Source organism: Lissotriton vulgaris, chromosome 10 (genome assembly GCF_964263255.1).
Source record: "Lissotriton vulgaris chromosome 10, aLisVul1.2, whole genome shotgun sequence".
Classification (NCBI taxonomy): Eukaryota; Metazoa; Chordata; class Amphibia; order Caudata; family Salamandridae; genus Lissotriton; species Lissotriton vulgaris.
This window is the reverse complement of record NC_141698.1, coordinates 669020136-669042397: the sequence shown is the minus strand read 5'-3', so window position 1 is coordinate 669042397 and position 22262 is coordinate 669020136. Positions and strand designations below refer to the sequence as shown.

Genomic DNA, 22262 nt, shown 5'->3' with positions numbered 1-22262 from the left:
GACGAGTTCTATGCGGCTGTGGATCAGTCGATTTACCGTTGCGTGCAGGAAATCGTTGGGCCTATGGAGGACAGACTATCAGCCCGCATTGTTGAGGAATGTGCCAAGTTGGCACCGGCCCTAGCGGGGTCGCCCGCCAACGATCCTAGCCAGCCACCGGCGGTCAAGAAGCCACGTGGGGACGCGGGTCCCAGGTGCACAAGGCGTGGACAAGGACGCCTTCGAGACGCTTTCCTGGCTAAGGCGTCCGGGTCGGCCTCCGAGGCGCCCCCGCCACAGACCCCTTCGACGCCGGTGGATGCCCTCCCGGCCTCCCCGGGGGGGTTTTCCCCCGCGGATACTGACGACGACGACGAAGACTCCGTGCGGTCATGGCGACCGGCATCTAATTTGACGGAGTTGCCCAAGGACACTTCGGGCATGCTCGACCCGGATGAAATCATGCACCCACGGTCGGCTGCTTGGGCACCTGGTGACAAGGTGGCGCAATTTGTGGCGGGCCGCCTCCGCAAGCCCTTGGAGAAGGAGGCGCGCAGTTGTTTGAGGGGCGAATGTCCCCGCCGACTTTGGATGGGAAGGTGGCCATGACGCCGGAACTAGATGGGAAAATGGACACCTTCATGGCGAAGTTCGTGAAGGACCCCCGTAAGGGGATCGACCGTTCTTGGCGCTCCTGTCAGGACAAGCTATTGGACACCATTGGCCCCCTCACCAAGATCCTAGATATGGCCGAGGAAGCCAAGGTGTCTGGCAGCGCCATATGCCCGGAGGTGTTGTCCAACTGGGCGCAGCAAGCCGTTATTTTCCTGGGGAATGCTAACTGTGCCCTTTCGACCGAACGGCGTCGGTCGCTGCTGATTAAACTGGATCCCAAGTTGGGCGATTTGGCTTCATCGGAAGCTGGCGCTGTTGCCCAAGGAGGTCTCTTTGGGGAGCCGTTCATTAAGGAGCTGGGAAAGTTTGTTTCCACCTTCACCTCCCTGGACAAGGCCCAGTCAACCATCAAGCGGGTCTTCCACCAGCGTTTTTCCCGAGGGGCTGGTCGTGGTAGGGGCCTCACGACCGGCCGTGGTGGTCAGCAAAAGCCCGGGAAAGGGCATGGCTCCGGCAGAGGAGGCTACAACTCCTCTGCGAACTACAACAACTTTTACCCCACCAGAGGTCAGCGTTTCCGAGGACGCGGAAACTTCCGGAACGACTCCGGCGGCAACAATTCACACGGTGAGTGTTATCCCTGCGGATCAAGTTGTTATTGGGGGGAGGTTGGCATGTTTCCCCCAGGCATGGGCGGCTATTACGACGGACGCATGGGTCCGTCAGACCGTGCGGGGGTTCCGCATAGAGTTTTACGACCAACCGTGCCAGTTACAGCCTCCTCGGCCCATAACTTTTTCTCAGCCAGACGTGCTGTTGATCGACGAAGAAGTCTTGGCGCTGCTGCGCAAAGGGGCAATTTGTCGAACAACGCGCCACCCCGGGGGTTTCCTGAGCAATATTTTTCCTGTGGAAAAGGTGGACAGGGGCAGACGGCCAGTCATCAACCTCAGGGAGTTCAATGGCTGGGTAGTGTACAACCACGTCAAGATGGAGGGCATCCATCTACTGAGAGACGTTTTGCTCCCGAACGACTGGATGGTCCGTCTGGACCTCAAAGATGCGTATCTGGTGGTTCCCATTTACCCCCCGCATCGCCGTTTCCTCCAGTTTTGCTGGAAAGGCATGGTGTTCGAGTTCAAGGCCCTTCCGTTCGGTCTTTCCTCGGCCCCATGGTGCTTTACAAAAATTCTGCACCCGGCCATCGAAACCCTGCGGAGTCAGGGGATTCGGCTGATCGTCTATCTGGACGACATCTTGCTGCTGGGCCAGGACCCGAGCAAGTTGGCCGCTCATCTGTCTCAGACAATCGCCCTGTTGCAAGGCCTGGGTTTTATTGTCAACAGGGAGAAGTTGGTTTTCACGCCCGCCCAGCAAATGGTGTTCCTGGGCTTTGTGGTGGATTCGGTGAAATCGACTCTCACTTTGCCGTCCAGGAAGATGGCCAAAATCAGACATGTGCTTCGGCAAACTGTTTCCAAATCGCACACCTCCTTCCGGCAGGTGGCCAGAGTAGTGGGCCTTCTCTCGTCGTCAATTCAGGCGATATTTCTGGGCCCTCTTCACTATCGGGCCCTTCAGCGACTGAAAGCGCACCATTTGCGCAGAGGGCTCTCTTACGACCGCTTGATTCCCCTGTCGGTGGAGGTCAAGGAAGAAATGTCTTGGTGGCTCGCCCACATGGAGGCATGGAACGGCCGTGCGATTTTCGGGTCCGTTCCGGACTTGGTGATCGAGTCCGACGCCAGCAGGTCTGGCTGGGGCGCCCGCTGCGGGGATTTCTCCACAGGCGGCGCTTGGTCGTCCGACGAACAGCGACTTCACATCAACTGCTTGGAGCTTCTAGCAGGTTCGTTCGCCGTCCGTTGCTGGATGAGGGACTCGGTGAAGTCATGCGTCCTTCTGCGGATGGACAATGTCTCGGCGGTTTGGTATGTGAACCATTTAGGGGGTCCGCGATCAAGAGCCCTAGCGGATCTGGCGAAAGACTTTTGGGATTATTGTCTCGCCCATCAAGTCTCGGTAACGGCGGAATACCTGCCGGGTCGGGCCAATCAGGTAGCAGATTGGCACTCGAGATACCTTCGAGACCCCAGCCTGTGGAAGCTGGATGTTCAAGTGTTCCGCTGGCTGGCGGCATCCTGGGGTCCTTTTTCCATAGACCTGTTTGCGTCCCGTCTGGACTTCCAGCTGCCGAGGTTCTTCAGCTGGAGACCGGATCCCTGGGCGGAGGCGACGGATGCGTTCCTCCAAGACTGGAGCCAGGAACGACCGTATGCCTTCCCGCCTTTCTCCATGATAGTGCGGGCCGCGGCCCAGATTCGCCGTCAAACGGCGGACGTGGTGATGGTGACGCCCGTGTGGAGGTCGCAAGTGTGGTTTCCAGTTCTTCTGGAACTTTCCTGGGATTCTCCAATCCTACTCCCCCGGCTTCCTCGTCTTCTCCTCAATCCAGACGGGGTCCCTCACTATCTCCTCCAGGGTTCTCTCCGCCTCATGGCATGGAGGCTTTCAGGCGACGTTGGTCGCTCCCTGGCCTTTCGAACTCAGCTCAGCACTTTTTGTCCAAGGCCTGGGCAGGCAGCACTGCTAAGAGGTATAGATCGGCTTGGACCAGGTGGGTTCGTTGGTGTCTTCGACGGGATTTGGATCCCATGGTCGCAGGCCTCGTTCCCATCCTGAATTTTCTTGCAGAACTCTCTACTGCCGGCTTAGCATACCGGACTATTAACACGATACGTTCTGCCATATCAGCAGCTCATGTGCAGTTGGATGGAGTGGCGGTCGGGGAACACACCCTGGTGTGTCGGCTCCTCAGAGGAGTGCGTCTGGCTTTACCGCCGGAGCCACGATATTCCGTCTTGTGGGATGTTAACGTGGTGTTGAACCTTTTTCTTTCCTGGCAGCCTAACAAGTATCTCTCCTTAAAGGAACTATCAGCTAAACTGGCGATGCTCCTCTGTTTAGTGTCTTGTCGCAGAGTGTCTGATGTGCGTGCCCTAGATGTCACGGCGAGAGCGTTCTCCCCGGATAGGGTGACCTTTACCGTGGGCCGCTGTACGAAATCGGCTACAAAGTCTATTTCTTATCCGGCATTTGCAGATGCCCCTAAGTTGTGTGTGGTACAGTGTTTGAAAACCTATGAGGAGGTCACGACGGAACTTCGCCCTCCGGGCGAACGGCAGTTACTCATCGCGCTGCGCAAACCTCACAAGGCTGTCTCTTCCCCCACTATAGCCCGGTGGGTGCGTTGGGTGATGCAGGAAGCTGGTATTGATACGAGGCAGTTCGGAGCTCACTCAGCAAGAGGGGCCATGGCCTCAAAAGCGTTTGCCCTTGGGGCACGTTTGGAAGACCTCATGCGCGCTGCGGACTGGTCTTCGGATTCCACCTTCAAAAGGTTCTATTTTAAGCCGGTGGTGGATATTGCTAGTTTGGTGGTGGACAAGCTTTAAACAAGCATAATCCGAAGCCTCCGGTCCTGACATAGAATCGAAATTTGCATAGCGTAGTAACGGTAAGTTTCAATTCTATTAAGGACACGGAGGCGAGGATTATCCCACCCATACCTCCTGCGGAGATCCCGCCCGTACTGGAGTAAGTAATCTGTTTTCCGGATTGCATTATGGTTTACTGTTCTTTTTGGTTGCATGTCATTGACTTGTTGCAATGCTTTCGTTGATTTGCCTTCAAGCTTAGCGGGTATGGCTTAGCTCACGCTGTTCTTTTTTCCGCCAGGGAATGATGGTGCGAAACAAGATGCTTGAGACTTTGGCCTGACTCGCGACGAAGAAAGAGGAGGAGTTCACAGGATGGACGCCTTGTATTGGGATTTATGGACACTAAGAAAGGACTGCCTAATGTTGATCTCATGGGACTTGTAGTTATTAAAAATGTTCTTACAATGTTTTCTGATATTCCTGTGTTTGGAATACTAAGATTTTTTTTTTCAAGTTTTGATGCTTTTCTGGCTGCTGTGCGGTGTTATGTGAATAAACAGCGAAGAGAGAAAAGCATAATCCTCGCCTCCGTGCCCTTAATAGAATTGAAACTTACCGTTACTACGCTAGGCAAATTTCGATTCTCTCACCGAACAGAAAGGCAGACTGTTAGCACACAAGTTTAAGATTGGGGGGCTTACTTTCATGATCGGGTCCCTGTATAGCCCTAATGAACGGCAGGAACGTTTCCTGCAATCGGCGGTTGAGGATGTTACTGCCTCGCCAGATAGACATATTATTCTCGGGGGAGATTTTAATATGGTTTTCAACTCTGCTACGGACAGATCGGCGCAGCGCTCTCCGCAGGTCAGGGAGTTCTCCGCCTGCTGTAAGGCGCGGCTAGCGGAGGTAGACCTCCTTGATCTTTGGCGACATATGCACCCCAAAGACAGAGATTACTCATATTATTCCCACGCACACAAGACGTATGCGAGGCTAGACCACCTCTTGGTTACATCTCCGGTGCAAGCGCTGGTCTCGGGGTCAGATATGGGAGTGTTGTCTCTATCGGATCACGCCCCGGTTGAAGCTACGTTGTGTCTGCCCCCGGCAGCTCATCCTCCCAGGACATGGCGCCTCCGAGATACCCTGCTGCACAGGAAGGCGGTGGTGGACCGCATCGAGGACGCGATCCGGGAATATCTGACCCACAACGACAACTCTGACACCACCCGGGCCACACAGTGGGCGGCCTTGAAAGCAGTCCTCAGGGGGGAATTTTTAGCGATCTCCGCTGCCTAAAACAAAGAGCGACGGGCCAAGAGGGAAGAACTTACCGATAGGGTTCGCGAGCTTGAACAGATACATCGCAGGACAGGGGCCCCCAGAATTTGGCGGCAGCTCAAGGAAGCAAGAAAGCTTCTGGCAGCCCTCGATTTGAACCGAGCGGAGTACGCGGCACTCCGGCTGCGCCATACCTTTTACACAGGGGGAGACCGTTGTGGGAAGTTGCTGGCCAACAGGCTCCGAGTGGCGCGCCAGAGTCAGCTGGTGAGGGAGATCTATGACCCTGTGGGGAAGGCGGAGACGGAAGACGCTCGTATCTCGGCCGTATTTCGCAGGTTTTACGCAGATCTCTACACCAGGGAGCCACCCGATGAGGCGGCCATGGCCTCCTATTTGGATTCAGTCACCTTGCCCTCCCTGGACCCTCTGCAGGCGGAGCACTTAAATCGGGATATCAGGATAGAAGAGGTGATTTCTGCCATCGCCAGGCTTAAACATGGCAAGGCGCCGGGCCCGGATGGTTACACCACGCTCTTTTATAAAACGTTTTGCACGTCACTGGCCCCTATCCTTACTCGTTTTTTTAACTCGTTTGCGGAACCGGGGGCCATTCCGCCTGATCTTCTACGGGCTTCCATTACTGTTATCCCTAAACCAGGGAAGGACCCGAAGCACTGTGGGTCTTACAGACCGATATCTCTTCTGAATGTAGACTTAAAACTATACACGGGGATCTTGGCCGGTCGACTAGCCCCTCACTTACCCGGTCTTATTGATCCTGATCAGGCTGGTTTCGTCCCGGGGAGGCAGACGGTTGACAACACGAAACGGATCGTCCACCTGCTAGAGAAAGCCTCCCGGATTCCGGGGGAAAGAATGATGCTGGCGGTGGGCGCGGAGAAGGCGTTCGACCGGGTGCACTGGCCTTACCTGGAACGAGTTCTGGTGAAGGTGGGCATAGGGGAAAAGTTCCGCTCCATGATCCTCAACTGCTACAGGCGGCCGACGGCTGTGGTTCGCGTTAACGGGTACAACTCTAGGGACTTTAACATCGAAAGGGGCACTAGGCAGGGATGTCCGCTTTCGCCCTTGCTCTTTGCCCTTTACATGAAGCCGTTCGCCCAGCGGGTCCGCGACAGTCCGGCAGTGACGGGGGTGCGGATGGGAGGCTTCACACACGCTATCAGCCTCTATGCTGACGATGTCATCCTCTCGTTGAACGATCCCCGGACAGCCCTGCCGCCCTGCATCGAGGAGCTGGCTTCCTTTGGCGCGGTCGCGGGGTGTAAAATGAACATGGGAAAGTCAGTGGCTCTAGATATCTCCCTTGAGCCGGCCACTAGTACTTACCTACAGAACCGATTCCCCATGCTTTGGTCGTCGGAGGCGGTACCCTACCTGGGGATCCAGATAGCTCCCACTTTACCGGCTATGGTTTCGGCCAACTACACGGCCCTGGGTGCGAAGATCAGGGAGGAATCGGGTTGATGGAACCGCGGCACCCTCTCTTGGTTGAGTAGGATAGCCGCCATCAAAATGACGGTCCTACCTCAGGTTCTTTACTTGTTCCGGGCCCTGCCGCTCCAGCTGCCGGTCGGGTGGATCCCGCAACTGCAGTCGGATGTTGCGCGTTTCATTTGGCAGGGGAAAAAGCCCAGAATGCGTAGGGCCCTCTCACTTCTGGCCCCTGAGGCGGGAGGTTTGGGAATACCTGACTTCCGTAAGTATTTCCAAGCAGCGCAGCTGTGGTATCTCGTGGAATGGAGTAGGTGGGAGTCTGATAAGCACTGGCTCTTCCAGGATCAGGTGGTGGCAGGTAGATCTTTACAGGAAACCCCGTTTCTGCGCCGGACTCACCGGCCTACAAATTTGTACGCCTCCTTTGTTACTAGAGTGCCTCTGAGGGTCTGCGATGCCACTTGCATCACGTATAACCTCACCTCATTCCCGTCGCCACTCACACCGTTAGTGGACAATCCGGACTTTACCCCAGGAATGGAAAAGGGGGCATTCACACACTGGAGGCAGGCGGGGTGTAGAGCTCTGTGTCACATGTATGTCCCAGAGGGGGGTGTCTCCTTCCCGCAGTTTCGCCAGGAATTTTCACTCCCTGAGACCGAGAGGCACCATTATATGCAAGCTCGCCACTGGGCTCTTCAACCACAGGTGAAAGAGACGGCCGATAGGCACTTCTCACCATACGAAAAATGGCTACTGTCGCGTACGTCGGATTCGAAATTGATCACGGATCTCTATAGGTTACTACAACAGCCTTCAACGCACCTCTACAATCCGGGGAGAGAATGCTGGGAGCGGGAGTTAGGAAGGACGTTAAGCCCTAAAGAATGGGAGCACATATCCTATAGAGCGAGGCATTCGGCGTACCACATGGGCCTTACTGACACATTGACTAAGGTTTCCACCTATTGGTACAACACACCTGAGGGGGTTCACGAATTTGACCGTAGTAAGGAGGACACATGTTGGCGAGGGTGCGGGCACCGGGGTACACTTACACACATTCTATGTGATTGTCCTCTCCTGGACGCTTATTGGAAGGAAGTGCTGGACGAAATGGATTCTCATTTTGGCATTGAGCTACCACGCTTCCCTGTATACACCCTGCAGGGACTCCCGAATGGACTGATGTACCCCCTCAGATCCCGTAGGGGTAGGCAGATAGCCATCACACTAGGTTCAGCAGTCCAAAACATCCTGATACACTGGCGCACCACCACGACACCATCCATCACGGGCTGGCTACATAGATTGTGGCACGTGTTGGGTATGGAGAAATTGTTACTCACAGTAGCAGGGGATATAGCGCAATTTAATGAACTCTGGCAACCATTTCATTCCTTACTGCTCACAGAATTTAGGGAACTTACCTGTCCCAAATACCTCCGCCTCATGCGGCTCACGAGCCCGGCTGCGCAGGATCCGTGACCTGATAGGAGACTCACTTCCCCCGTAAGAGGTGGCTTTGGTGTACGCTTTGGATAGGGCCTGTGCACTGGACGACGGGTGGGGAGGGGGTGAGGGGGGGAGGGGGAGTTGGGTTAGGGGAGTTTGGAAGTTGGGGGTTTGGGGGAGGTGTTCGCAATGGAAATGTCATCTCATGCTGTGACAATGCATACCTTCTGCTGCTGTGTTAGATTAGCACATACGAACTGCACCTGATAGCTCTTCGCCGGGGATGAGGTTCTGCCCGTCCTCACAGGTTGCTCCATGATAATGTATGTTTGTCCTTGTATGTCATGATGAATAAAATACTTTAAACATAAACTGATCACTGAAAATAATATTTTGGTAAATTGAGCATGGGAAACCATTCCCATAAAACAATAACCTGGTTTAAAAAAAAAGAAGAGTAAAAAACAAAATCCCTTTAATAATTTACAACTTTGCATGAAACAAAGCCAGACTGACCAGCTTTCCAAGTAAATCAAATGGGCATTGGTCTTAAATGATGACTAAACAAAGCAGAAATATTAAGGCAGAAATAGTTCGGCTTTAATCTTTTAAAGTTAGCGAATGCTCATACGTATTCATTAAGAAACCATGGAACACATTCACTAAAAACATCAAAACATTTACTATTGCTTTTCACTTATATTTCAACAGGCATGGATACTTAGTTTGTTACTTCTAATTTACCTGCATTTAGTCTGTATTTTGTACTGACCTGTTTGGTGTTGGTTTTGCCAAAGCTCCGGATGTACATATCATACTCATTTACTGGTGCCAGATCGAGTAGGGAGAATGTGATTGAGAAGTCCAAGTCGATTAGTCGAAGAAGTTCTGTACTGCGTTTCCTTAGTAAAACAAAAACAAAGGCTCAAATGTAATATTTGAAAAAACAACTAAGCTTTCAATACAATAGATTTGAAAACGACTAAGATTCCCAAAAGGCTAAAGGGGACATCCAAATTAGGAAATAAATGTACGGTAGGAGTGGAGCTTGAACAAAAACATTTTTTACTTGCCCACGGTGACAATGGTTCTGAAGGACGCTTGTTTTCCCTCACTGGTTCAGTATTGACTACCTGCTTAACTTGATTTACCTTCAAATGGCACTGAATGTGGCATCATGAAGACAGGGAAAGTCGTTATGCAAATAGTGGGTACGGCGTTGGCAGTGCAACAGGAAAGTTTGGAAGTGCTGTGGAAGAAGTGTTCTGCTATGTCTTAGCAGCATATTGGGAAAAGGCCTCAAGGAACAGATATAAGAATGGGATGTCGCTTTATTGGGGGACAGACTCCCTGAGAGTGATGGAGGTTACACAAGTACCGGTCACTCTACTGATGGATCTGCCCAGTCAAAAAGCCCCCCAAGACTGTTCTTGCAAAACTCTTTAGGGAAACGCCTATACATAGGTTCCAGGCTAAAAATCACCCCACACCACTGGCATCTGTGATTGTGCATTGAACTGTAGTCTGAGCAGTACTGCCCCTGCTGTACTAATCTCGACCTGTAGCAACTAAGAGTGGATCCAGTGAGATCTGTGTGGAGCATCAAGTTGGTGGGAGGAGGCACAGGTGTGATGCTACCTCTGGTAGCAGTATGTGTGAGACTCAATAGGGTTGCCAGTGATCCCTGAACTGCCATTTCACATCCTAGGGGCCTGGGTTGTGTATATCTGTCTTTGTATCAGTGGCTCCATTTCCTCAGCATGCTGCAGACGATACTGCGGTGGCACTGGGACTGGTGAAGAGTGGCCATGGTCATCCAGGAATGATAATCATCAACTGAGGATCATGTATCCATGTAGTGGAGTCTCAGGGAGACATATCTTAATGAGTTTAGTTGACTCCAACCGACGCAGAGCATAGTACATATATCTCTGTTCGATCACCCAACCGCATATATTGTGCGCATTGTGCGTACATGCGCATTGTTTATTTTCTTCGATCATTGTGGATATACTGTGACAGTGTATCACAACAATGCCTTCAAGGAGTGGCCACTGTTGCTTGCATGTGTGGGAAAGCTTATAAACAAGAACAGATGAAGTAAGTCCTTAAATAAGTATTATGCCATCTGTGGTAGTGCGCAGCGCACATCTTTTAGAACACGGTTCTTGCATCTCATTCATTGTATTTGTTACTGTACTGGAACTGAAAATGCCTGTCTTTTGCGACAACCACAGTGGCATACGCAGTATGTAGTGAGGCATAGTTGTGAGTAACATGCTGTAAGTTGACTCAGACTTAACTTTTGCCGTTGCAGTTCATAAATGGTCATCAGTACCACTTTTGGATATCAAGGTGTGTGCAGCTGTTGGGTAGTATGGCACGGGTAAGCACAGCTGTAGACATTCATGTGTGCTTGTCTACTTGTTGTGGTATTCAAGAAACATTATGTGAAGTGCCACACTGGACAGAGTGCATCCATGTCTTTCCACAGTACATTGGATAGAGACGGTTTTGTCTACCTAATTTTAGATGCTCAACTGAAGTATTTGCTTTCCTTAGTCGGCATGCTCTAGCACATGTATCCGAAAGGGACAGAAATATAACTTTAAGGTTTAAATATTAGCTTGGCAGGTGGCCCCAGCCTACCAGGGCAGCAGAGCCTATGGCCACTGCTTCCCTGGCAGAGGACTGACAGCAGTACAGCGACTCCGCCGGTGTGGCAGTTGAACCGTAGGCAAAAGAGTCTGCGGAGAAGGCGTTGGTTACTTTAGATCCTCTTTTCAAACTTTTTTTTCCAGGAAAAGCACACAAACCAGGTGTTTGATAAAAAAAATAATAATAATGTAAATAACTCTCCCCGCACATGGTGGGTCCCTTGTATTCTTTCCTGTTTGAGACCACCAAGCTTTACCCGGCGGTCCCTAACATGAAATATGCATATAAAAGGAATTTATTCTTTATTTATTTTATTTACAAAGTTTTATATAGCGCGAACTTGATCCCGAAGGGTATCAGAGCGCTTTACAATTTGAGGCAATTAAATAATTTACTGGTGACATGCCCTAAATAAGTTGGTCCTTCCAGCAAACATTTACCATTTCGGTTCTAGCACTTCTGGGGACCAGGCAGAAAGGGAAAATGCAACTTTCTAGGTGTGGATATCAGTGAAACAATAAAAACATCAATATTGACACCAATAATATAAGTATATACATTTTACATTTCTATTAAGTGGAACGAAATTATATTGGTCACACTGGATGAAAAGGTTTGGTCTAAGTTTCGCTAAAACTTCTATCTTTAATCAAAAGTTAACAATTTGTTTCCACAATAGAGCATGAGGTATGTACTTATGTATAAGGAATATATATAGCACAAACCTAGTTGAACGGTTGTGAAGAGCTGTCAAAGATACAGTCAACATGTGGTATGAGGAGTACATGATTTGTGGACTGTCACAGGATTATGGTGTAGTCCTTTTTAAAGAACGGAGTATTCAGTTGTTTGCTAAACCGGAGCCTGGTTAGGGCTGTCCGGATGGATAGGGGGATATGGTTCCAGATTCTTGGTGCATAGATGGTAAAGCCCTTTTGTTTGTTTATTTTCTTTTTAGCACTTCTTCCATCTGAAGGTGTTCTTGCTGCAAGTGTGTGCAGAGTCAATAGTAGTAGCAAGATTCTCATCCAAGTAGGTAGGGGTGGCAATCATGTGTATGTGGTATTTCTACAGCACAATCCTAGTTAAAAGGCAGACTAAGGCTGCAAAGCCCTGAGGAGGGACCCCAGGCCTCTAGAATTACATCTGGTCTGCACTTTACCCCAATGGCCAGTATTTCAATGTCTAAACCAGAGCAAAAGAGCAAAGATTTCAACAGACTTTTTGGGGATATAACATTATACAACAAATTCTTGCTTCAACAACAAAGTCAAATTTCTCAAATTGGAAGTGCGTAAAACATAAGGAGAAATGGCATAGAGCAATTGCGGAGAGCCCCCCTTTGGTGGGCTTCAAATGATCTCAGGGAGTGCTGACCAGGAGAAACATATATTATGCAGCAAGGTAATGGAGACAACATCATGGTTATTAAAACAGTGCTGTGCTTTTGGTGAACGAAAACAGTTGCAGTGAGACACTCTACAATGGGCAATCCATTTATTCAGCCATTTCACAGGTGGCCTGGGATCTGGAGATATTAAAGTCGGTTTGCAGACAGGAAAGTAACTGGAAGAAAATATGACTTGAACTTCAGAAGTGATCAAAGGCAAACTTCCCTAGGCCTCATAGTGCTTGACAAGGACTGCAAGGACCAAGGAAGAAGGGCCCCTCCAGATCGCTCATTCATGGTCCAGCACAGCAAGGCCAGGGCATCGTCCTTCCTCGAGTCTTGCAGCACTTGACAATGTCTGTGAGGCCCCAGGGAGGAAGGGCCTTTCCCACAGTGGTCCAGCGCTGCAAGGCATGGGGGTGTTCCTTCCTCCCTTGGACCTCACAGCAGTAGGCAATCGCTGGGAGTCCTTGATGATAATACCTAACTTCTAACCTTGAAGAACAGGCTACACCCTCACCCACCTATCACTATGGCTCCCTCCCCAGCAAAGAAGCCATTGTGAGCAACTTCAAATATGCAAGTTCAGCATTTATGCTGTACAAAACACTATTTTGTTTCATTAATAGACTAAACTTTTTGTCCCTGTAAGAATCTAACCCACATAAAGGGTAGATTGTGACCTGCCTCTTAGTTCACCAATAACATTGTTATCAGGGTGGGGCCAAAAATGTTTCTCAGTCCATGTTTAAAAGCTCACTTTTTATACATGTATTACTAAAACATGATTTGGTAGCACACTGAAAATTTCAAAAAGCATACGTTTTATTGAAATGACCACAAATATTCCCAATAACATGAAGTTTTTACTGATAAAACTATATAGTGTATAATTAATAATCTGTGAAAATTGGGTTTCGCAAAAATGTTTATCTTTTGCATATCACCAATTAAAGTGTTCTGATTTATTTTCATCCTATTAAAAACTTTTTAATCACACAAAATTACAAAAAGTGCTTTCATAACTACTAAAATATATTTTGAAGTGTTGTACAGTTCATTTACAAGCTTTTTAAACGTGTGTTAGAACAAAAACTAACTTCCTACAGCCTTTCATTTCATACATTTTGTCCAGCACAATTGTCAGACAGTTCACTTTACAAATTCCTCTAACTTAATCTGCTTATAATATCCTGGAGGTTGTGTTTACATTACTTTTTCTGACTGCAAATTGTAAGACATAAGGTGACATTTGACCTATGTCTCTCAACAAAGAGCAAATTTGACAAGATAAAAACAAGATTTAAAAGGATCCATATTGTGCATTCACTTTCTGAGATAACAGAACACCTGTTCTTTATAAGCTCGCCACAATGAGCCACCTCACCATAGGGAGTGGGGGGAAGTAGATTTCACAAGGACTGCTAGGAGAGTGTGGTCCCATCCCATGAGCCTCACAGCTATGGTCTAGTGCTGCAAGCCCGGGAGATGTGGCCCCACTGCCCCGGGCATCACATTCAGAGGAAAGTCCCCTTCAGTGGGCCTCACAGCCATGGTTCGCAGTCATCACTAATAGGGCCAAGTAGGGTGGCCAATTTTCCATCATCACTTAATAGGACAGGACAGTTTGTACTTTTGGTGACACACTGCACATGTAGAGATGCATTGTGTGTGCAGGGACATCAGAACATGTTTGCTAAGGAAGAGGGCGAACAACAAATCATATAGTGGGTTTTGGGGGTTCATTATAAGGTCATGTTAAAAATAACTCAGTGGATATTCTAAAAAGCTATCCTATACAAACATGTAGAATTTGCAGAACCCCTCCTTTCTGATTTTGACAGGTGTGAGTTAAACTCCTGAATGAAGATAGCAAATCTGGTACAAAAGGAGGTATATAGTTGAAAAGCGACAAACCACGGTATAGACAAAAGGCAAACTATCAAATGCCAAGATTGTGAGAATTAATATAAGTAAGGAACAGCGGAAAATAAATGTTCTAGGAACGAAAATACATTAGTAGCAATTTAGGCTTGTATGTGAGAGAAAAATAATTAGATGAGGAACATTTGTTGGGTTACTTTCTGAAACAAAAAGAAACAACCAAACAGAGGTGTATACTAATGGGAAAAACAGATAAACTGAATTCAAAATAAAAATAAAGAAACAGCACCTACTTCTGTTTATTAGACATTTTTTGACAGATTTGTCGTTGCTTGGCAGATATAAAATCGATGAACACTCCTCGATGAGATCCCTTTTTTTGAACATCTGAGATTTCTATATAAAATATAAAATGTTTACTTCAGTATAAAGCATTACCATGAAATAAATAGTAATATTTATACATATAGTAAAAAAAAGAAATTTAAACCTGGTCATATCTACTCATTTGAAAAACTTCCAGTGAAGATATGTAAAAATGAGTACTTGTCCACACAAAACAATCATATAATATTTGCATACTTTTAATGCAGCATCTATTGGCAGCAGCCATGACAGCTGCTATCCTTTAACTTTCAATCTAGCCAATGCATTCGTTATTATTGTATTCATGTCGAAATGACCCATGTACTGTACACAAAAATATTGTTGTATGTTAAGATCTGAAAAATGCATCTTTCCTGCTATATTTCTCTTTAAAATGACAAGATATCAAGACTTCCAACCTTGCATCCCTCTATGTCCTGGTAAATGTGGCTTTGAACGTCTAGGAAACCTTTCTACGCAGTGAATTGAGAGAGGTTACCACACAATAAGGGAAGAGAAGCACAGTGACTCCATGATACAATCTATATTAACTTTCTAGGAAAGGTGGAGGGTTCCACCTTTGGTGGTGGTGTGCACAGTTATACTTCCACCATTTGGTCTTCCTAGATTTATTCTGTATCTAATGATTCATTCACAAGAAAATTTCTTTCCAAAAATTAAAGTGTTTATTTCATTTCTTTTCCATTTTCATTCTTCATCAATGTCAATCTATTCATTTATGATCCACATCACTTCATGATTCCACATATACCCTATGCATTTCCGGTCGAGTGGGACCCTTCCTCAGGGGTCTGTGAACAGAAAAAAACAAGGATGTTTGAGCCAGCCTCAGAAGCATCCTAATATACATCAAAAACAAATTAGTATACACATTATCTTACCCTAATGATACCATTATAACTTCTATAGTATCATCTGTAAGTGCAACTAATCATATGCCCATGGTAACTCTGTGCATGACAAGATTGAAATAAGTGTTCTGCTTGTCAATACTAACTGCCAAAACATCAAGTTCTGTACCCCTAATAAATGCATCAACAAAAAGCGCGTATTCTGGGTTCCTATACGACTACTGTCCCGTGCTAGTGATAATCGCTAATCTAAACAAAGTATCAATTCTTTAAAACGCAAAAAACTTCCCCGTTAACACTTTCGGAAGTGAAAATGAAGTGTGCCTCGATTGTCAGCCAATCAGGATCCTGCTAAACATCTGAGCTTTCTACTAGCTTATATTCTCTACATTGATTGGACTACAGCATGACCATGTGATCGTGGTCATGCGAAAACGCCGGGCTCTGTACAATTCTAAATGGATGTTTAAACGGTATTCCCACATCTGATAACTAGCGCTACCATAATGTTAAGCAGTACTGCACTATAATTGCATGGACCACATGGTTTATGCGATTGTGAACGAAGTTAATAAATACATCAAAAATGTTAGCGTAAATGATACTGTTACATAGATGGACGTTATATATGTGCAAAAAAATTTTTTATGTGCAAAAAAATTTATAGTAATAACCACAGTACGCTGAAAAAGTCCTGGACCACGGATACAGACTGCTACTTCGTTTTTGTCGGCCATCTTGGAATGGGATAGTATCATAGTGCTCATGTATCCACTGTGTGCAGAGTAATAAATACATTCTTAGCAAGTATTTACAGAAAACATGATAACTCTATCCTATCATTGAGTCCTTGTGGCTGAAGGCTGCCCATTTTCCGAATCCAATAATACTCAGATCAAGGTCTCTTTTTATGAACATCTATATCTTGCTGTGGTTTGATCACCTCTAATATGGTAAACCGGAGTTGAGTGATGTTATGTCCTTCTTCCATCCAATGCATTGCTACTGTAGATTGCACAAAAATCACAATGGATTGAATGAGATAAAACAGCTGACACTGAGTGCACCGACGGACCTTAAAGAATTTGTTCAACAATCTATATTAAATCACAGAGAACACTTGCATACTCCCTGCTAGCGATAGATGTGACACATCCAAGAGAAAATTCATTAAACTGGCTGCTAAATAATAACATGCATTGTGAAATGCCGAAAATAAGCAAGTAAGACTGTTCAGATCACAGTATGACTCGGTACAATATTTCCAATTGAGGAAACACTAGAATTTCGACTCCCCCTTTAAGTAACATAAACATAAAAGCATTAGAGACAAAACATAAACCCTCTTGTACACTTAAATATGAACTAATCAGCGACTAGCGACTCAGACCCTGCAACACTTGACCACCATACAGACAGAACTGCCCATGTTGTGTATTGTTAGAAATGAGGGTCTCTAGTTGGCAGTGGCTGGCCACAGTCCAAGTAGGGACCCTTCTTCCTAAGTCAGAGTAAGGGGGCTACACCCTTTGATAACCCCTGCTCAGCCCTGTGGTAACGTAGCACGAGCAGCTAGGCTTATCTCAGAGGCAGTGTGTAAAGCATTTATGATCATACACAGTAACACAGTGAAGGACACTACAAAGGGACACCACACAAGTAGTTATAAAAAATAAATATCTTTATATATAGACTTAACACAAGACCAATAACGGTAAAAAGCCACAATTCTGAAAAAGGGGGGTACTCTTGAAAAGCTGAAAAAAGAGTTCAAAGTGTTCAAATAGGGCTTCAGTTCAAAGCAGGGGTCTCAGCGACCCTTTAACTTACAAAGTACCTGGATTTCGTAGCAAAACAAGCAGAATGTCACAAACGAACTGTAGCGATGATTTTCCCCACACTAGGCAGGTGATGCAATGAATCCTGGCTGCAAGGGAGGATGATGCGCTGGTCTGCGGATGCGTGTGGGACAAAGCGACAGACTTCTTCACGCTAGGCCAGCGATGCGTTGAATACTTGCCGCAAGGGAGGATGATGCTCTGATCCTGTTGCGTGTAAGATCTTGTTGCGATGAAAGAAAATGGCGCTGCGCGAGGGAGCGACGTTTCGGGTGCAATGCGAGGAAAATGGCGGACGCACGGGGCCCGCTCTGCGATGTCGTGATGCGATGATCTCGATGCGATGATCCGGGGTTAGCGAACCTTTGAAAAGCCCGCAAACGTGCGATGCGATGATCTTTGGTTTGCGAGCACTCGGCGGCAGCAGCGCAATAATTTTTCTTACGTTCTTCAGCTGCGGCGGCTGGCAAACGGGCGTTAGCGACGATTTCAGCACTCTCTTCTCTGTAGTAGAACTAGAGGCCCTTGAACTCACAGGGGCCTCACCTGCAGATAGAAATCCTCGCTGGGTGGAATCAGGAGGCAAGTGGGGGAGTCAGATGTGCCTGTGACTCCAGCAGGAGGTTAGCTCGCTTCTAGCCCTTGGGTGATTGCTTAGCAAAATAAAAGTCTCTCAAAAGTCTTTTTTCCTCTTCTTCCAAGTCCAAGGGGAACTACTGCGGGAAACATCCTTAACAACGCGGTTAGTACATCGCAATGTTGTTACATCACGGTTGTTACAACGACCGCATGTAACAACGCTATGCCATTACAACGCAAGTCTTTACATCGACTTGCGCTAGATGGCGTGCTAACATTAAAAATGGTGTAGTTTACTATCCCAACACCTTCCCTACTGATAAGTGGACTGGAGTTGGAATAGTAAATTACACTTTTTTAATGTTAGCACGCCACCTAGCGCAAGTCGATGTAAAGACTTGCGTTGTAAAGGCATAGCGTGGTAACATGCAGTCGTTGTAACAACTGCGATGTAACAGCACGCGTTGTAATACCACGCGTTGTTACATCATACATCCATTACTGCAGGCCAATCCAAGAAGCAGGACACAAGCACAAGGACAGTCCTCTCCTGCAGATTCCTTCAGTAACACGGACAGAGGTTCCTCTTGACATACAGGAGCAATACAAAAATCAGGGGTTTGGGCACAGATTTCTATACCCCAAAAGTCTTTGTTCTCAAAAGTCTCTAGTCACTGAACCCAGCCAGAACCAGTTCTGATCGGGCCTGGAGCACTTTGTTTACCAAGCTGAATCCTTCCTTTCAGAAAGAGGGGGTCTGCCATCAGACACACTGTAGGAGACGGAGCCTGCATTCACGTTGCCAGGCACAGCCCTATTCAGGTCAAGGAGCTACCCCTCCCCAGTACTCAATGCAGATCTCGCTATTCAACCCAGGTCTAACTCGGCCTGCCTTGCCCCTCTAAACCCAGACAACCAATACACATAACAGCGGAGGACACTGGAAGGCTTAGGCAAGAAAATATCTACTTTCTATAAGTGGTATTTTCAAACACAGAATGTTAAAACCAACTTCACTAAAAGATGTATTTTATCATTCTGAGTTCAGGCATACTAAACACGAATTTCTACCATATTCTCTGAGTCAGATAGGACTAAAGATGTAATAGCCATTCTCCCCATTCCAGCCTAAGGAGAACAGGTAGCCTTGCAGCAGTGAATAACAAAATGGAGGGTGATTCACTACCAAGACATGCTACACATATCAAGCCATGTCCTACCTTACACACACAATGCACCTACCATAGGGTTGGTGCACATGATGCTAAGGGAAGGTTTGGGGGCTGGGAAGTGTGGGCACTCGAGCATTTAAGAGGATGTCCTTAGAGGCGAGCAGCGGACGCGCGCAGCGGGCACCCTCTCAGCGCGCCGAAGACTCGCCTAAGACAAGCCCGTCTGCGCCTGTACGTCGCCTCTCGCCAGGAACCCTGGTCTAAAGGGTAGGGATTTTGTTGTCTATACCAGGGATGACCTAGTGGGCATTAATAACTTTGCTGCCTCATGTAACAAGATCTCCTTAAATCACCGGAAAGGCAGCTCTAAATGCTCATGTGGGTTTACCCTTCCCAGACCCAGGACACCCCCGTCCCTCACGACCACCTGCCCCAATCAACAAATTGTGGTAGCACAGCTTAATATAAGATCCCTGACAAAACATCACTTAGAAGTCCATGACCTAATTACTAATCATTCATTAGATATCCTATTCCTCACGGAGACTTGGTTGCAAGAGGATATGAACTCTGTTATCAACCTAGCCACCCCATTAGGATATTCCACCTACACATTAAATAGACAATCAAGGGGTGGAGGGATAGCGATGATAGCTAAGTCGCAATATTCATGCTTATTTACCAAACTCGACATCGAAGGATGCGAATGCGCTCGCTATAACATCAAGATAAACCCACAGTTAACTCTATCCGGTATCTTGATATATAGACCCCCGGGGCAGGACAGCAGTTTTATCAAAGCCCTCCTCGAAACTGTCTGTTCGTTGGTTACAGGGAACGCCAACTTCTCTATATTTGGAGATCTAAATATCCATTTTGATCTCACCACAGACAAAAAGATCTGCAATCTGCTAGCTCACCTTGCCGCATTCCAACTTTGCCAGCTGGTCAGTGGCCCCACTCATAGAGGTGGACATCTCCTTGACACCATTTTTTCTAACTTAGAAGGAGTAGCAGTGGGAGCTCCCATTCCTTTGATCTGGACGGACCACCCATTAGTGATCATGACACTAACTATTCGTGGTGCACCCAACACGAAGTATGTCCAACGAGTGCTGAAACGCCCTTGGAGAAAACTCCTTCTCGAAGACTTTCACGCACTACTTAAAACGAATCCCCCCAAAATTAGCATAGACCCTGACCTGAGCTATGAGGATTTATGTAACTGGATCACCCAGGCTCTGGATACACTGATTCCGGCGGGCTGGATTAGGACACGCTCCCAGGAATCTAGTCCTTGGTACAATGCAGCGCTCACATCCCTTAGGAAAGAATGTAAAGTCGCCGAGCGAAAATGGAGAAAGACCTATGACTCTGCACTTAAGGCTCAATATGTCCAGGTACAGAAAAACTACCACAGAAACATCTGTAGGACAAGAGCGGCATATTACCCTAATGAAATTGGGATTAGTCAGAATCCCTCCAAAACCATTTTTAAAATACTAATTGCCCACATGCATCAAGCTTTTTTGGAGTCGCAAACGGTGCGAATCCTTAAAATCGGCCGTTTGCGATTCCAAAAATGCTTTTTGGGATGCATCATTGCTTTTTGTTGAAAATCGCTAATTTTGCGATTTTCTAAAATGCGATTGCATTTAAGGAATCGCAATTTTGCGATTCCTTAAATGCAATGCATCATTCTTTAAAAAATTGCGATCTTGAAGATTGCAAGTGCAAATTACCACGAGGTTGAACCTCGTGGTAATTTGCGAAAAATGTTTAAAATGCTCAAATTAGCATTTTAAACACTTTCATGTTACAGACACACATGTCCTTAGTACATGTGTGTGTGAAACATCCATTTTAAAATACATTTCAGGGGTGCAGGGGGGGGTCCTTTGGACCCCCCCCTGCACCCATGGAATGCATCAACATTTTGTGAATTCCAATTTGCGAATTCGCAATTACCATTGGTTCCTATGGGCCTTTTGGCCCATAGGAATCAATGGGAATTACGAAATAGCAAATTGGAATTCGCATAATATTTGCGATTCGGTAAAAATTGCGATTTTTACCGAATCGCAAATATTATCCCTTTCAATAATGCATCCCGTTTTGCGATTCCATATTTGCGATTCGGTAAAAATCGCAAATTTGGAATCGCAAAACGGGAGTTTGATGCATGTGGGCATAAAAGATCTCAGCTCAAAAAAAGCTGTCGAGGAGCCACATGCCTCTCCTACACACTGTGAGAACCTGGCATCCTACTTCACTGATAAAATTCAGAAAATCTATGACTCCTTCCCAACCACTCTATGTTTTAATGCTTCTACCACTAAGACTAACTCTAAACTCACTAATATACCTGTGATGAGTCAAGGGGATTTTCTCAAACTTTATGGACAAGTCAAATCAGGCTCGCCTTGCAGACCCTCTAAAACCACCGCAATTTAGAGCAGCTGACATGATGGTTCTCAACCCCCTTCGAGACATCATAAATGCCTCGTTCACCACTGCCATCATACCCACTAGATGGAAGCAGGCTTGGGTTTCCCCAATTATAAAAAAACCAACGTTAGACCCCACTCTGCCCGAGAACTATCGGCCTATCTCGCTGCTCCCCTGGCCAGCTAAGGTGGCAGAGTCCCACGTCAATACCATTCGGACGAAATTCCTTACGTCCAATACCACTGTGGACGCATCCCAGCATGGCTTCCGTGCAGGCCACAGCACCGAAATGGCACTCTTGAGTGTGACTGAACACCTCCAGACCATCTTGGACTCCAGCAAGACGGCAGCACTAATACTATTAGACCTCAGTGCTGCCTTCGATATGGTCTCACACGAGGTGCTGGTACCTCGGCTAGAGGAGGTAGGAATATCGGGACAGGCCCTGGACTGGTTTAAGGTATTTCTATCTGGAAGGTCATTCCGGGTCTCCACTCCTCCGTTCCTTTCCAAAGAACGATTGATCAAACAGGGAGTGCCCCAGGGATCTGTGTTCAGTCCAACTTTATTTAACATTTACGTCCTACTACTGACTGAGATAGCCAAAAGATGGGGACTATCGTTAGTATCGTACGCTGACGATACTCAGCTAGTGGTGACTCTGAGTGACGAAGCTGGACTGAGTGCACAGAATTTCAAACAGGGCCTTACAGCCATAACCAGCTGGATGACAGCTAACTACCTACAACTAAACGCGGGAAAGACCGAGGTCTTACTTGTAGGTAAAGAGGCGGCGGCTTGGGGGGACAAATGGTGGCCTG

General features: G+C 47.2%; 1 protein-coding gene across 1 annotated transcript in view; it reads right to left on the bottom strand.

Annotated features, from left to right (window-relative positions):
- Positions 1-22262, bottom strand: part of DYNC2I1 (dynein 2 intermediate chain 1) — a 476503-nt gene that overhangs the window by 212920 nt on the left and 241321 nt on the right. The window contains exons 11-12 of the mRNA XM_086941505.1: positions 14460-14562; positions 9007-9136 (exon numbers count right to left, since the gene is read on the bottom strand). Coding sequence (XP_086797631.1) covers positions 9007-9136; positions 14460-14562 — 233 coding nt within the window. The remainder of the gene's footprint in view (positions 1-9006; positions 9137-14459; positions 14563-22262) is intronic.